General features: G+C 46.2%; 1 protein-coding gene across 2 annotated transcripts in view; it reads left to right on the forward strand.

The window, feature by feature from the left end:
• The first annotated feature begins 10,426 nt into the window (after positions 1 to 10,426).
• The window catches only part of ANO6 (anoctamin 6), a 202,971-nt gene continuing 195,701 nt past the window's right edge, over positions 10,427 to 17,696 (forward strand). Inside the window, exon 1 of one of the 2 annotated variants that reach the window (XM_056117899.1) lies at positions 10,427 to 10,499. In XM_056117899.1, coding sequence (XP_055973874.1) covers positions 10,433 to 10,499 — 67 coding nt within the window. In that variant the 5' untranslated portion in view covers positions 10,427 to 10,432. The remainder of the gene's footprint in view (positions 10,500 to 17,696) is intronic. The other variant, XM_056117898.1, reaches the window with a different exon arrangement.

The raw sequence follows: 17,696 nt of genomic DNA on the forward strand, positions 1-17,696 counted from the left end.
CATGCTGTTTTACATAGGGACTGGATCAGGCAACATTCCCATCAGCAGTAGATGAGAGTTGCTTTTTCAGTACACCCTTCAAAATAAAAGTTTAAAATACAACCCTACAAGCCAACAGCAATCTGAAATGGCCAAGACAACCATTGTTATAGCCGGGAAAATATACTTAAGAATTAAAATATGACAAAAATATATATGTGCTTAGGATGGAGCAATAGTACAGTGGGTAGAGTGCTTGCCTTGCAAGCAACCTACCTGAATTCAATACCTGGCACCCCACATGGTCTTCCGAGACTTCCAGGGGTGATCCCTGAATGTAGAGTCAAAAGTAAGCCCTAAACACTACTGGGTGTGGTAAGAAAAACTAATAAAACTCACTGTTATCACACCCTTCTGATAGCAGTGAATATAATATCCAGAGAGAAAGTAAACAAGAAAACAGTAGGCTTAAGCAAGGAGTGAAGATAAATAATTTTAACAAATTTACATATATACACATATGTCTATATACATTTGTATATAATTGTGTATATATAGTCTATTCATATATATGTATATGAGAGAGAGAAGAAAGAGAGAAAAAAACATTTCATCTTCAAATCAGTGAAGACACATTCTTCCAAATGCACATGGAACATTCTTGAAAATAGATTATATATTGAAACACAAAACAAGTGTCAGTAAATTCATGAAGATTAAAATCATAACAACTATCTTTTTTGATCATAGTTCTCTGAAATTAAAAATTAATCTAAAAGAAAATCCTCAGATCACTGCCAGGAGTGATTCCTGAATGCAAGGCCAGGATCAAGTATCACTGGGTGTGTCCCAAAAACCCAAAAGAAAAAGATAAGACTTCAATAAAAGAACTTTTTATCCAAACAAAATAGATGAACCCTTAACTAGATTTATGTATGAAGGATAAAGAGGAAAAACTCTAATAAATAGGATCAGAAATGAAAGGGTTGGGGCCAGAGCAATTGTACAGCCATAGGGCATTTGCCTTGCACACAATCAACCCAGGTTTGATCCCCAGCATCCCATATGGTCCCCTGAGCACCACCAGCAATAATTCCTGAGTGCAGAGTTAGGAGTAACTTTTTTTGCTTTCTGGGTCATACCTGGAGATGCACAGAGGTTACTCCTGGCGGTGCTCGGGGAACACATGGGTTGCTGGGAATCGAACCAGGTTGGCCGCATGTAAGGCAAATGCCCTTCTCACTATGCTAATGATCCAGCCCAACCACCAAATTATGCAAAGAAATAAACAATATAAACATAATGCAATACTTCTAAGTATGAATATATATGTAAAAGCACAATACAAATTATGAAAATTAGGCAACGATTTAGTCCAGGAATAGAACAAATAGAGATGCATAGATTTATAGAAATAGATTTATAGAAATAAAAGTGCAGAAAAAGATCCAAATTCATATGAGATGGAGGAGATGGGTGAGGGCAATGATAGAGGGGTCTGCTAGACTGCGATAAGAGTATCTTGATGGTGACTGTTTTGTAATAGTATACATTATGAGATATTGATGTTGGTGGACCCCACAGGAGGAGAGAAAGACAGTTACCTTCTCCCACTTAGCTTCTGCCACCGGGGACATGCTGGGAAGACTAGGACTGGTAAAGTTTGCGATGAGCCCTTGCTCGGTACAGGCCTGAGCCCTGCCAGACCCACAAGGTGGTGATGAGGCCACACCTGATATCCGCTTGGCCTTCTGGGTATGGGAGTCGATCCCCACCACCCGATTTCTCAGGAGCCATGAACTCAGGCTGGAGCGAGGATTTGCTCTTTGCAGGAAAGGAGAGGCCAGTCCCAGGCCTTACCCAGGGTTTTCAGGGTTCTTGTCTCGCTCACAGAAAAGAGTTTCAGGAGTAGACAAGCAGTGAAGTAAACAGATTTTTATTTGGAGGATTTTTGAAGGGAAGGAGGAAGAAAAAGTGGGAGAGAGTGAAGAGTAAGGGCGGAGAGAGCCTGAATGGGCTCAAGGACTAGTTTTTTTTATAGGTTCTCCTTGGGTTGTCTTGATCCGGATTGTTCTGGAGCATTCTCGAGGCTGAATCACTAAAATTAATTGGATTAAGGGAGAGGTCCTAGGGTTTTCAAGGAGAGGATCTTTACGGGGAGGGGTCCAATCTCCTCAGGGTCCACCATGATCTTATCAGACCTGTTTTCTGTATCCACAAGGTGGATTAGTCTCATCATTTTCCTTCCCAGATGTTTTGTTGATCTAAGTTTCATTGCCAAGGGCCTTTCTCTGTCTACCTACCTATATCAATCTGAAATTTTCTTCTTTAAAGCATTCAATGTTGTGGGGCTGAAGCAATAGCACAGCGGGTAGGGTGTTTGCCTTGCGTGCAGCCGACCTAGGTTTGATTCCCAGCATCCCATATGGTCCCCTGAGCACCGCCAGGAGAATTATCCTGAGTGCATGAACCCGGAGTAATTCCTGTGCATCACTGGGTGTGACCCAAAAAGAAAAAAAAAAAGCATTCAATGTTGTAAACCAAAATTATCTTAGTAAAAAAACTGAAAACACTGCTAATAGGAAGGATATGAGGTATCTAAGAATGAAATGCAATACCAGGTTTGGGAGCCTGGGTAACTAAAAGACAGGAGCTTAAATTATTTGAAATAAATAAGATAATAACATCAGGGTTTGGGACATTAAGAGTTCATTTTGGATGTTAAAAAATCAACAAGTAGGGATGGTATAGAATTCTAGAATTCTCAAAGGTCTCAAAGAGTTTTTGGTTTTTTTTTTTTTTTTTGGTCTCAAAGAGTTTTATGTTTCCTCGTAAGATTGTGTTACAGGACCAGGGAGATAGCTCAAAGAACTAGAATACAAGCCTTGCAAGAGGGAGCTCTGGATTCCATCCCTCAAGCAATGAGATCTGGGAGTAGCCCAGAAGAGCTAGGAGCAGTCCCTGAGCACTGCTGGGCGTGGCACAAAAACAAACAAAAAGCTATCTTATAGTTTTCACCACTTCCTCTTCTCTTTCCTCATTCTCCTGCAAGCAGCACCGTTGAAAATAAACTTAGGAGCACACTTTGAAGCAATGGTCAAACTCCTATGTGACTGCAACCTGAGTAACCATGACCAAACCTGTAACCCTAACTTATGAACTGAGAGAATCCAAGTCGAACCCCTTGACTCTGCTGCTCCCAAATTCCTGAACCACAGAATCCAGCAATTCCTGTTGCTCTGAGCTGTTCAACTTTAGGATCATTTAATATGTTACATTTTCCATGACTTTTCTTCTAGTTCTCCTTAAAACTTGGCACTTGCTTTTCTGCTGTATTCTATCCAGTATGAATTACTCTCCTCCAGTTCTGCACAGAATGCCATGCTATAGGGTTATGCATCAATACAGCCACAAAAAGAGTCAGACAGGAGATAAATGCAACAGGAATTAGCAAATAATTAGATGGGGTGGGTGAGAGTCAGAGATAGGAAGAAATCAAAATGATTATCTACTTGTGGACTAGAGCATATGTCATTTCACTGTCACTGTCACAGTCATCCTGTTGGTCATCGATTGTCTCGAGCAGGCCCCAATGATGTCTCTTTCATCCTAGCCCTGAGATTTTAAAAAGTGCCACATTCGAGGCTCTTTCAGGGTCAGGAGGATGAGATCCATCATTGTTACTGGTTTTTGGCATATTGAATATGCCACGGGTAGTTTGCCAGACTCTGCTGTGTGGGCAGGATACTTTTGGTAGTCGGGCGTGGTGGCGCACACCTGTAGTTCCAGCTACTCGGGAGGCTGAGGCAGGAGGATCGCTTGAGTCTAGGAGTTCTGGGCTGTAGTGCGCTATGCCGATCAGTTCGGCACTAAGTTCGGCATCAATATGGTGACCCTCTGGGAGTGGAGGACCACCAGGTTGCCTAAGGAGGGATATGTCATTTCTGGATTGTAAATTTAGTTTTGGATCAACTTGAACTGTTTAGGAATATTCAAGTAGGGATATCTAATAGACTGGCATTTACAACACACACACAAGATATGGGATGAAAACAAAGACCTTGAAACAAGGACCAGTGACACAATTAGCAGGGCTCAGAACAAGTCGAAGGTGCAACACTGTCTTCAAAGAGCACAGGAAAAGGGGTATGGTGCTGTCCAGAAAGTCAACCTGTACCTGCGGGGCGAGTGCATCAGCAACCTGACGGTGACTTCAGGTTTCCTAATACCCCAAATTGTTGCTGTGCTTCTGGATGGACCCCAACAACTTGGGACCAAGATTCCTGAGAAACTAAATGGCCAAAAGTTTAGTATGTGGGAGTCATGCCCACAAACCACCTCCGGCTCTGGTAGACAAACACATTTATTGGCCTTGCTTCAGAGACCTATAAATAAATCTCGAAGAGATCAAAATCAGGCCATTTAAGTGCACGATTCAGACTGAAAAATGAATCTCAGAGGAGAGCAGCACATTGCAGAGAAGTTTCCCCACCCTACGCCAGGCTGGTTTCCTGGGTGCACCTTGGAGGGGGGCAGGTGTGTCCCTTTGCCTACCCCAAATGAACCCTGGAAGCCACAAACCTCCAGAACCCAAATGCCACCATGCTCATGGCTGACCTTCACAGGTTCATCCCGAGCCTCCCACGATGAGAATGGACCTGAATCTGATGAAAAACCCAGATATACAGAACTAGTGAGTGAAAACTCCAGGTTTCACAGAGTCAGAGCTGGGCGTCCTCCCTCCAACTCCCCACCCTTCCAGTTTCCTGGTAGTCCTTCCCAAGAACTGCCTTTGTGTGCCATTTAATAATGGCCACGAATCAGAGACTCACAAAGCCCTTCCCAAGAACTGCCTCTGCGTGCCATTTAATAATGGCCACGAATCAGAGACTCACAAAGCCCTTCCCAAGAACTGCCTCTGCATGCCATTTAAGCACATTAATGGCCATAAATCAGAAACTCAAATGAACCTTTTTTTTCCTTTTTGCTTTTTGGGTCACACCAGATGATGCACAGGGGTTACTCCTGGCTCTGCACTCAGGAATTACTCCTGGTGATGCTCAGGGGACCATATGAAATGCTGGGAATCGAACCCGGGTCAGCCGCATGCAAGGGTTTGTTGTTTTATCACTCCAGCCCCCTCACAAATGAATCTTGGAAAAGAGCAACACACCCCAGAGATGACTCTGGACCTTGAATATTTAAAAAAAATTTAGAATCCCAGGAGCACGTGGTCGCTTTTGCAGCCGCATAATATCTCATACTATTCATAACAAGCAATACAAAATAAATTATTGTGCATCTGCCTATGGGGCAGGTTTGAATGGTGGTGGAAATATTCAAAATAATGGTAATAGGAAGGTATAATGCTGGTGGGATTGGTGTTGAAATGTTGAATTTAAACAATTGTGGACAACTTTATGAAATTAAAATACAAATAAAAGCAACACTGAGCTATCACCTCATACCATTGAGAAAGACATACATCAAAAAAAAAAACAGAAACAAACTGTTGGCATGCAGGTGGTTAAAAGTTTATTCACTGTTATTAGGATGATGGTCTTAAAAAAACAGTACAGAGTCTTCTCAAAACAGAAAAATAGAGCTACCCCATGACCTAACAATTCTATTTCTTGGCTTCTAATGCAAGATCACGAACCTTACTTTGAAAAGATACTATGCACACCTGTGTCCATTGCAGTAATCTGAAACAACTCAAATAATTTAATGCTAGATGAGTGGATAAACTATCTCACACATACACATATAAAATGAAATACTACTCAGCTCTATGAAAATATTCTTACCTTTATCTATAACTTCAGTAGAACTAGAAGGTCATGTTAAGCAAAGTAAGAGGGAGGATAAAGGCAAGATACTCTCATTTAGATGGTGTGTATGGGAAATGGAGGAAGGGGATAGGTGTGTAAAGGTAAGGCCCTCCCGTTGATCGTCGATTTGCTCGAGCGGGCCCAGTAACGTCTCCATTGGAGACTTTTGTTGTTACTGTGTCTGGCATATCGAATACTCTCGGTAGCTTGCCGGGCTCTCCGAGAGGGGCGGAGGAATCGAACTCAGGTCGGCCATGTTGGCCTCTTGTAAGGCTAACGCCCTACCTGCTGTGCTATCGCTCCAGTTGGTGGAGCGATTTGTCTGGTTAATTCCGATAACGAGGTGTGTAAAGGTGGTGAAAGGATTACAAAATCAAACGCTCAGGGGGCTGGGGGATAGTAGATTGGGTAGGGTGCTTGACTTGCATACGGCCAACCCAGGTTTGATCCCCGACATCCCATTATAGTCCCCCAGCAGTGATTTCTCAGACAGAGCCAAGAGTAATCCCTGAGCATTGATGGGTGTGGCCCCACACCAAAAATTGACCAAACGAAAAACAAACTCCAAACAAAAACCAGACAAGGAGGTTACCACTTGGGGATGAGAGAGATTAGTGTGTGAGAGAAGGGGGCAGACTGAAAGTGACATTGGGACAACTGTGAAGGTCTTTGTCACTTTGCTGGTGCTAGGAGTGCAGTGACTTTGTAAACCAAGACCATGAACATTACTGTAATAATGTTACCCTAATAGTAAATATTTTTAAAAATCAAGATTATGTTGAGTAGGGACAGCAGTTACCTTGCACATGGCAGAATGGGTTTGATTTCTGGCACCCCATATGGTCCCCTATGCTGGGAGTGATCGCTGAGTGCAGAGCCAGGAGTAAGACCTGATTGATCACTGGAGATGGTGGCTCCTAAACAAAACCAAACCAAGATCACATCATTAAGGGGGCTGGAGCAATAGCACAGCGGGTAGGGCATTTGCCTTGCATGTAGCCGACCCGGGTTCAATTCCCAGCCTCCCATATGGTCCCTCGAGCATGAGCACTGAGCACCGCCAGGAGTAATTCCTGAGTGCAGAGCCAGGAGTAGCCCCTGAGCATTGCTGGGTGTGACCCAAAAACCAATAAATAAATAAATAAAGATCATATCATTAAGATTTTCAAGTTGGCACCTACATAGCTTTAAGACTACCAAATATCAAATACTTCTGAGTACAGGACCCAGTATAAAATGTGTGTTCATGAAGCAGTATCCTGAGATTATTAAGTAATAGGTTATAATACTGGAAGTATTCAATAGAGAAAAATGAGAAGAAAAAGTCTCAGGGCTAGACTAAGAAATACCATATAAAGGGCCGGCAGAGATAGATTGTCCTGTTGTCAGATGTTGTTATTATTCACAAGACCAATAAATGAGAAAATACTTGTGATCCATAGAAAATACTCTGCAATCCAATGATCTGGTCACATTGTATGTCACAGGATGTTTCTTACATAAATGATATTTTTTCAGGGTCAAAGGTATCATTCCTTTCGTTGTTGTTGTTGTTTTGCCCACACCCAGAGGTGCTCAGGGCTTACTCCTTGCTCTGTGTGCTCAGGGATCACTCCTGGTGGGGCTATGGGGATTTATATGAGGTCCTAGGGGAATTGAACCAGGGTAGACTTCATGCAAGGCAAGTGCCCTACTGGCCGGACTATCTTTCTGGCTCCATCACTGTTACATAGGCTTATTACCTTAATTTGAAGCATATATAACTCAGGCTGGAGCGATAGCACAGCAGGTAGGGCGTTTGCCTTACAAGCGGCCAACATGGCCGACCCAAGTTCGATTCCTCCGCCCCTCTCGGAGAGCCCGGCAAGCTACCGAGAGTATTCGATATGCCAGACACAGTAACAACAAAGTCTCCAATGGAGACGTTACTGGGCCCGCTCGAGCAAATCGACGATCAACGGGAGGGCCTTTACCTTTACCTTACAAAAAAATACATGGATTGCATGTCACAGGAGAGAGGGAGAGGGAGAGAGAGAGAGAGAGAGAGAGAGAGAGAGAGAGAGAGAGAGAGAGAGAGAGAGAGAGAGAGAACACACCATAGAGGCAGGCGTTGGGGGAGGCAGGATGGAATCTGGGGATATTAGTTGGTGGGAAATGGGATGGGTGTTGGAGCACTGTATGACTAAAACCCAATCATGAGCAGCTTTGTATCTCACAGTGATTCAATTAATTAAAGAGGGAAAAAAAAGCCAGAGAAATAAAACAGGAGGTAAGATTCTCCACCTCCATCCCTCTCTGTTTTGGGGTCATAAGCAACATGGACAGGGGTTACTCCTGGCTCTGCGCTCAGGAATTACTTCTGGCAGTGCTCTGGGGAACATGGAATGCTGAGGATCGAACCCAGGTCTGCCATGTGCAAGGCAAATGCCCCATGCATGGACTATGGCTCTGACCAGGATAACTCCCTTTTACTCAGCGGCTCCAAATTAGATCCCTGGCACTGCACAGGGTCCCTGAGCAACACCAGGGGTCATCCTTGAGCACAGGGCCAGGAATAGCCCTGACCACTGCAGGGTGTGCCAGGGCGTGTCCTGCCCCACCCAATTTCCCAAGTAAATGAGGTAGCTAGCTGTAGGAAATGAAATGAATTACACAAAAGAAAAGAATTTACTAATAACAGATAGGCTGCTAATCTAAGGGAGTAATTCACTTCTCTTCCAGCAACAGTTACCTTTTGTCTTTGCAACATTATCAAGTAAGAGAAATGGAGACTAAAATCTGCAAAGAATTTCAAATGGCTCATTGCAACCTATGGCTGAAAACAGCCTAAAGAGTTCTAACTGCAAATAACTTTGAGTCAATTCTTAGGCCATAAAATCTCAACTATTTATCAAGAGAACTGTGGCAGGGAGCTGATGGGATTTGGGGGGCCTAGAATGGGTGGGTGGAGAAAAGTGACTTTTGAAAAATGGATTCAGAAATTCAAAAATTCAAAGTGTTTTTGAAGTGGCTAAAGCAAGGATTCTGGAATGAGCTACTTGGGCTTGAGTAGTTTCACCACCCAGTGCCCCTCTGATGGAATGAAAGTGGGAACTTCTGGGAACTTCTTCTGGAGTTAAGGTGAGGATCACAGGACTGAATGTTTGTAAAACATTTAGAACTTTGCCCAGCACATAGGAGACACATATATATTTAAAAAAAGAAAGAAAGAAAGAAAGAAAGAAAGAAAGAAAAGGTGTGCAAGCTGATTATAAGCCCCTATCTCTTTGAAAAGACCCACAACTTTGGAGAGAAAGTTCATTAGAATCTTACAATCTTTTCTTCTTATTACTCTCTCTCTCTCTCTCTCTCTCTCACCTCATTCTTTCTTCAGAGCTTTTTGTTTTCTCATTATGTTAAGATCAATTCTATTAGCTCATAAAGGAACTTTAAGGGGCACATATATTACTACCTACGTATATTCTAAAAGCACATCCAGGCCTGTTTTCCCACTTTTGACCAGTCTCAGTTTTGTTTCTCTTTCATAAAAACATCAAAATAACCAAGTAGAAGAATAAAATGCCGATTTAACGTTTTTGTAATCATTCTCACATTTCAGTGGTTAAAAAAAGCACAAACGTTTTAATGAGCAGTGTTTGACAAATATAACAAGGATTCCATGAAATGCACCTTCTAGCCCTTTAAAAAAAATCAGATTGGACCCATGTGAATTTACCAACTTCTTTGAAAAAAATTCTGCAGATAAACAATCCAAGGAACCCGCAGTTCCAAATACTCTATGTGTCTTAGAAATAGGAATTCCTGTTTCCTTTGAAGAAATAGATTCCTTCACTTTCAGCCCTTATGCCCTTTCATTAACTGGTTTCCTTAGACTATAACAGCTTCTCAACCCGCTTCAGGAACAGAGTTTGTATCTGATGAAAGAGGCAATCCCTGGCTTTTGGGGCGAGACGGGGGCCACTCCTGGCTCCGTGGGGACCCAAGCGGTGCCAGGACCCAACGGGCAGGGCCAGGGCGAAGCGGGCATGGCAAGACCTTTAACCCTGGGCCCTCTCCGCCCAGATTCGTAGCTTCTTTCTCCCTTTTTTTCCCTAAAAGACTCGGAGTTGAAGTTTTTCTCTCCGGAGGGAGGCAAGGAACCGGGGGTGGGGGTGGGGGTGGGGTGGGGGTTAGGGGGCGCGTCCAGCGCATCCCCCTTTGGTGCGCGTCCCTTTCGCTCTCGGGGTTCTGAACGCCTCCCGCCTCCCCCCTGCATCTCACTCTCCCCTTTCCCCTGCGGGCTCCCCTCGCCCCCACTTTGGGGAGACGCTCCGGGGAGCTCCACTGGGCCCCCCCCCACATCGCCGCGCGCCCCGGGAACAGAGATCGGAGCGCGCCCGGGACGTGCCCTTATAAGTCCCGGGCGCCCGGGGCCGCCAGGGTGCGGGTTCAGCGGGGTCCCCAGCCCCGCCCCGCCCGCGGCTCCCGCACGCCTCCGACTTCCTTGTGCGAGCAGTTAAAGGCGCCGCGCCCCGACTGGGCATGCTCCGTTGCCGGCCGCGCGCAAAGCGCCAGACTCGGGCCAGCCGGGCGGGTCCCCTGAAGCCAGACCGCGCGCCCCCGTCCCGCCGCCTCCCGGAGCCATGCACCGCATCACCAGGGACGTCCTGCTGGACATGGAGGACGACGACGACGAGGACGGGGACATCGGTGAGCGGGGGCTCCGGGGCGGCTCCGCGGGGCGCACGCGGGCTGGGGGTGTCGGGGGGCACGCGGGGGCGCGGCAGGGGGTGTCGAGGCACGCGGGGGCGCGGGCTGGGGGTGTCGAGGCACGCGGGGGCGCGGGCTGGGGGTGTCTGGGCGCCCAGGGTTGCCGGGAGAAGTCGGGGCGCGCGGGGGCGCGGCTGGGGGGATGTCGGGGCACCACTGGGGGACCCCGGCTGGATGTGTCGGGGTGCGCGGGCTGGGAGTGTCGAGGCGGACGGAGGCGCGGCTGGGGGTGTCGGAGCGCGTGGGGACCCGGCTGGGGGTGTCGGGGCGCGTGGGGGCGCGGGTGGGGCTGTCGGGGCGCGTGGGGGCGCGGGTGGGGGTGTCGGGGCGCGTGGGCGACCGGGAGGGGGTGTCGGGGTGCGGGGGGGGTCGCGGATGTGGGTGTCGGGGAGCGTGGGCGCCCGGGTGGGGGTGTCGGGGCGCCGCAGGCCGCAGTGCAGCAGCCGCGGGGCCGGGCATGGGGTCGCGCCCCACAACGGTCTGCACGGGACCCGGCGCGCCGACTCAGAAGTGGCCGCGTTGGGGCGTTTCCTGCGCTTCGGGGCCGGGGACCCGGGCTGGGGCGGGTGGCGGCGGGCCGGGTCCCGGCTCTGATTTGTGGCTTGGGGCGCCGCCGGGATCCCGCCTCGGAAGCGACCCGGGGAGGCTCGGGCGGGCCCCGGGGGCCCCCCCCAGGACTTGGGGCGGGCAGCAAGGGGGGAGGCCCCCGCCGTGCTGATAAACGCTCGGAAACGGACAAGGCCGGGGAGGGCCGGGTGGGAGCGAGTGGACACCCACACAAAGGGCCAGGGCGCGGTTGGGGAGGAGGGCACTGTCGGGGGGCAGGAGGAAATCAGGTCACCCAGGACAGCCCTGTTGGCGAGAAGCGCCAGGTCGGGGTCCTCCAGACTCCCTGACAATCCCGTTAATTACCCCGAGTCTCAGCAGACTCAGTTTCCTGGACTCCAAATCCGTTTAGCGGCCAACTGTGCCCCCAAACCCTGCTACTCCGTAATGACTTTAGAGGTAACTTAATTTCAGGACGTGGTTTTTCTTCCTTTCCCATTTCGGGCACTGCTCATCAGGCCTCCCTGCCCCGCTGCGTTGTGGAGATGCCCTCGACAGAGAAGAGCGTGTGTGTTGAAGACAAAGTGTTGATTTGGCACGCTTAAGATTGCTGAGTGACTCCCACTGGGGCTGTAGCTGACACTTCCATCGGTCACAGGATTGCCTTTCCTTTCTTTGGGGCGAAAACACTCGGAGAGCTCCTGTTTCAATGATTTCAATGATAGGAATAATAATAAGACTATATTATTAACTGATCACGCCGAACTGGATCCCCAGAACTTTCTGGTCTTGTAGGTAGAGTTTCCTTACTGTTTACCAACTTCTTCCCACCAGGCCCAGCCTGTCTAATAGTTGGTTCTCTTGTGATGCTCGGGACCCTGAGTTGTCTGGAATCTGCTGCCAGGCCCCGGCATGCAAAGCATGTGCCCAGCCCTTGAACCATCTCCTGCGCCTCAGTTGCTTTGGCTTCCTGATGTTAAGTGATTAGAGGTGCTTTTTCCTCTCCCCACTCTGCATAATGCCCCAAGTTCCCTGTATGCATAGTGGCAAGTGATAGATTTCATTTGTTTCTTTTGGCAGAATAATATTAATGTGCGTATCAAATGTGTATTAGATATTTTATATCCGTTCACCAGTACATGATGTCTTAAGTTCTTTCTGTATCTTGGTTATTGTTAGGTCCTAATCTTTAAATACAGAGCAATTGATAACCTTGTTGACTAGGGACAGCTTTGTACAGAGGGAGTTGTACTCCATGTTTAAACTTTTTACCTTTCGTTTGAGAACAGTTTATTAGGTATCTGTCTTTATGGATGGAGCAGATTGTGTATATATATATACATATATATATACATTCGCACACATGTGCAACACATATTTAATATATCTTTCTATATACTTTACTAAAAGGGGGAATTGATCTGCTCCAACAGCTGTTTTTCAACAGCTTTTTGATATTTAAGTTTGGTTTTCTGACTTGTAAGAACTATGCAGATTAATGTATTTTTAATGACTCCCACCATTTAGCAGACTTTAGGAGTAATCACAATTTATACAAAAAATATAAATCATAGAAGGCAACTTAGCTGTATTAAAATAGGTATAGTCTATTTTGTAGGACAGTACTCTTTCTCTCAAGGTGTTATGAGGTATCACAGTTTATATTGACTAACACTGTAGCACTGTCCTCCCATTGTTCATCCATTTGCTGGAGCTGGCCGGCTAAAGTCTCCATTGTGAGATTTGTTGTTACTGTGTTTGGGATATCCAATACCTCACAGTTAGCTTGCCAGGCTTTGCTGTGCGGGTGAGAGAGATACTCTGGATAACTTGCTGGGCTCTCTGAAAGGGATGGAGGAATCGAACCCGGGTTACCTGGGTCAGCCGTGGGCAAGGCAAACGCCCTACTGCTGTGTTATTATATTGAGTATTATAAACTAATAAGGGTACAAACCCAAATGGAAACTGAAGGAAAACAGATGCTCTGAAATTAGTTTGTAACACTAATTTTGTTACACTAATTTGTAACATTAGTAGATTTTAGTTTAGAAAAAAAAAACCTTGGTCTTATCTGAGGAGGCATGAGAAAATTCATCTTTGTGTGTTACTGTAACTGTCACAGTCCTTCCATTGTTCATCGATTTGCTCCAGCGGGCCCAGTAACGGCTCCATTGTGAGACTTTGTTGTTACTGTGTTTGGCTTATCGAATAGGTCATGGGTAGCTTGCCAGGCTTTGCCGACCGCATATTATTATTATTATTATTAATTAATTAATTTATTTTTGCTTTTTGGGTCACACCTGGCGATGCATGGGGGTTTTTCCTGGCTCATGCACTCAGGAATTACCCCAGGCGGTGGTGGGGGGACCATATGGGTTGGTGGGAATTGAACCCAGGTTGGCCGCGTGCAAGGCAAACACCCTACCTGCTGTGCTATTCACTCCAGCCCCTGCATATTATTTTTAATGATGTAATTCATACCACAAAAGTCAGTATAGACTGTAGCACTGTAGCACTGTCCTCCGTTTTTCATCAATTTGCTCGAGCAGGCCCAGTAACGTCTCCATTATGAGACATAGTTAAGAAAAAGTTAAATAGCTTTATTTCCCCATCACTCAACTTTCATAGGCTATTGATCGTAATATTTTAGTGTGTGCGAATAGGAGTAACTGTGACATTTGAAAAAGTGCTTATTTAAACATGTCTCAGCAATGTTTGATATACAAAATATTTTTTTATAATGTTGGAGCACTGCTATTTATTCAGCCATTAATTGATATACAAAATTTAATGTGGGTCACAGGCATATCAAGAGATGATGTTTACATTGTCAGTAAAAAATCTTATGTCATTCGGAGAGCCCGGCAAGCTACCGAGAGTATTCGATATGCCAGACACAGCAACAACAGAGTCTCCAATGGAGACGTTACTGGGCCCGCTCGAGCAAATCGATGATCAACGGGAGGGCCATTGTAAAATAATAAAATTTAAAAAAGAAAACGGTTATGAGGCAACGGAGAGATAGTCAAACAGGTGGGTAGTTGGCTTGCCTGCAGCCAAGCACATGGTCTTCAGCACCACACCTGGTCCTCCAAGTACCTCTAGGGATTACCCCTGAGCACAGAGCCAGGAATCAGCCCAGAGGACTACTGGATGTGGGCCTAAAACTGAAACCCAAAACAGACATAACGCCTATGAGAAATAGATGTGAAATACGGTTTTCCATTGCAAGAGATAAACCCTGCGAAATGAGGATCATAGTTTTAACTTCAGGATTATGTAAAAGTTGTTGATTAACATATTTCTTCTGCTTCTTGATTGTCTCTATAATAGTTGTAATTCATTATTTTAATCATGAATTTATTTATTAATATATTCACGCTGGAGCAATAGCAGAGCAGTAGGGTGTTTGCCTTGCATGCAGCCGGCCTGGCCAACCGGAGTTTTATTCCTCTTCCCCTCTTGGAGAGCCCGACAAGCTACCTAGAGTATCTTGCCTGCATGGCAAAGCCTGGGAAGCTACTCGTGATGTATTCACTATGCCAAATACAGTAACAAGTCTGACGATGGAATGTTACTGGGCCCGCTCGAGCAAATCGATGAATAACGGGAGGACCGTGACCATGACCGTGACCAATATATTCACAATTCCAGTATGTTATTACACCCAGTGGGATTTAGGGACTCTTCTTGACTCTGGGCTCGGGAACCCGTAGGTGGTGCAGGAGATTCAGACGGGGCCCAGCAGCAGCAAGCAAGGCCAGCACCTTCCCTCTGTCATGGCCCACCTCTAGTATTTCAAAAGCTGATTCCTTAAAACATTTCTTTTTTTTTTCTTTTAGGTGTTTTACACACACACACACACACATTTTCGGTCATACTCGGCAATGCTCTAGGGTTACTCCTGACTCTGCACTCAGGAATTTCTACTCGTGGTGCTCAGGGACCGTATGGGATGCCAGGAATCGAACCTGGGTTGGCCGAGAGCAAGGCAAACGCTCTCTCTCTCTGCTTGTGCTATCTTTTAGATTGTTAAGGCACCATGGTTTCCAGTACTGCAAGTGTTTCGGGCATACGGTGTTCCAACACCATACACACACAGAGTGCCGGGATGCTTCCTAGGTCCCCAGGTTCCCTCCTGTTTCCTCTATCAGTCTCGTCGTCAGCTCAGTTCTGTGGCCTTTCTCCCAGGGGCTGTTCCCCTTTGCTGGTGCTTTTAGTTTCCTTTCTGTGTCACTTTACATTCCACGCACAAGAGAGATCTTCCTGTGTTTGTCCTCATGACTCTGACTTCACTCAGCATGATACCCTCCAAGTCCATCCATGTAGCAGCAAACTGCAGGAAATAATCGTTTCTTTTTTTTTTTTTTTGGGTGGGGCCACAGCTGGCGGTGCTCAAGGCTTGCTCCTGGCTTTGTGCTCAGGGATGAGACCCGGGTCAGCTGCATGCAGGGCTGCCCCTCACCCCCCTGTATTATCTCCTTGTCCTGCCCTGCCTTCTGCCTTCTCCCACCCTTCCCCTCCGCTCGCCTTCCCTCTCCTCCTCCTCCTGACACACCTAGTGGTGCTCACCTAGTTGTGCTCAGGACTTACTCCTGCCTCACTGCTAAGGGATCACTCCTGGCAGTGCTCAGGGTACTATATGTGGTGTTCGGGATTCAAGTGCATAGCAAGCAACTTAGCCCCAGACACACACTCTAGCCCTCAGCTTTCCTTATAGCCGAATAGCATTTCATTGTGTGTACACACCTTAGTTGCTTTATGCGTCAGTCTGTTCTTGAGAACTTGGGTTGTTTCCAGTCTTATCTATTATAACTAGCACTACAGTAAACAGAGGGGTGCACATATATATTTTTTCTTATTTACTTATTATTTTATAAAGTAGTTGACAATATTTGATTACCTGTAATATTCAAACACCAATTCTACCACCATTCCACCTTCCCAGCATTATTTGACTGTCACTGTCCTCCCCATTGTTCACTGATTTGCTCGAGCAGGCCCAGTAACATTGTGAGCCATGTTACTGTGTTTAGCATATCGAATACATCATGGGGAACTTGCCAGGCTTTGCCATGCGGGCAAGATACTCTTGATAGCTTGCCAGTCTCTCCGAGGGGAGTGGAGGAATAGAACTCGGATCAGCCGTGTTGGCTGCATGAAAGGCAAACGCCCTATCCGCTGTGCTATCACCCCAGCCCAGCATTCAACTAGGGCTGGTTATCCTACTTTATTTATTTTCCTTTCTGTTTGTTGTTTTGTGAAGTCATTTATGTTCCATCCCAGATTTCAGAGGATTTCTCTGAAGCCCTCTACAAATACTAAGTTTATAATTCAGAGCAGGAGAGTTTTTGGGACACAAGTTCTGGAGAAAACACCTGACTTTATTATCCATTAATTTGCAAGAGACAAACAAGGAAAATATATTTTTTTGTGGGGGTGGTCACACATGGCATGCTTATGGTCCAGTGCTCAGGTGTCACTCCTGGCAATGCTTAGAATACCATGTGGGGTGCTGTCTGTGGTATTTGTCATGCATGCAGTTGACCCAAGTTTGACTGCAGCATCCCACAAGTTCTGGATAAAACATCTGACATTATTCACTAATTTGCAAGAGACAAAAAAATACTTTTTAAAGTAAGATATGTTCCCCGGTTATACTTTAAGGATGTTTTGTATACACAGAATTGTGTGTCCATTAGGTGACTGGGAATAAGGGCATTTTTATCAGTGAGTTTCTGCTGCTGAAGAAGGTTGCTAGAATAAAGTTGCTGATGAACTGATTTAAGAAATCAAAGATGGTTACTCACTTGGCATCTTTGATGTGTTTGCTTAACTCATGATCTCCAGAAACTGTGCCCCAAGTTTTGCTGATGAGGCAACCTGTTGTTATGAAAGCAGTTTTGCTAAAAGAACTTACTTGCCCACTGCACTGCAGCGGTCCAGGCAGGAGTGACAGGAAATACTCCAAGCATGGCCCGCGTCACATTCATGCTGATGAACGTCTCGGACCCTCGCCAGCCTGGGGAGTTCTGTGTGCTGGTGTGCAGAAGGGGATCCTTGCTGTTGGCCATCAGGAGCACAGTTCTCCCAGTCCCTAGTTAATCAGTGAATTGAATTCAGAGTCTCTACTGATGTAGAAACTGATAGAAGCAACTTTGCCAGATTGCAGAAAGCACAGTGTGCTGTTTGATTTTGTTTCATACATTTCTTGGGTTCAGACTTTGCTTAGGGAGAAGTTTTCTTCAAGGGTGTTTTAGGGACTAATAATAGCTACCGAATGTAATCTGCACACACGGCAGTGTCTGGCAAACTCCCCGTGGCGTACCCAATATGCCAAACACCAGTAACATGATGGATCTCATTCTCCTAATCCTGAAAGAGCCTTGAATGTGGCACTTTTTAAAAAATTCTCAGGGCTAGGATGAAGGAGACGTTACTGGGGCCTGCTCCGAGGCAATTGATGAACAACAGGATGGTCGTGATCATGATCGTTTTAGGGACTTAGATCAGACAAATGGTTTGATTTGGGACTAGAGTGATAGTGGGTAGGGCTTTTGCCTTGCACATAATGGACCAGGGTTCAATCTC

Source organism: Sorex fumeus, unplaced genomic scaffold (assembly GCF_029834395.1).
Source record: "Sorex fumeus unplaced genomic scaffold, SorFum_2.1 ptg000036l, whole genome shotgun sequence".
NCBI lineage: Eukaryota > Metazoa > Chordata > Mammalia > Eulipotyphla > Soricidae > Sorex > Sorex fumeus.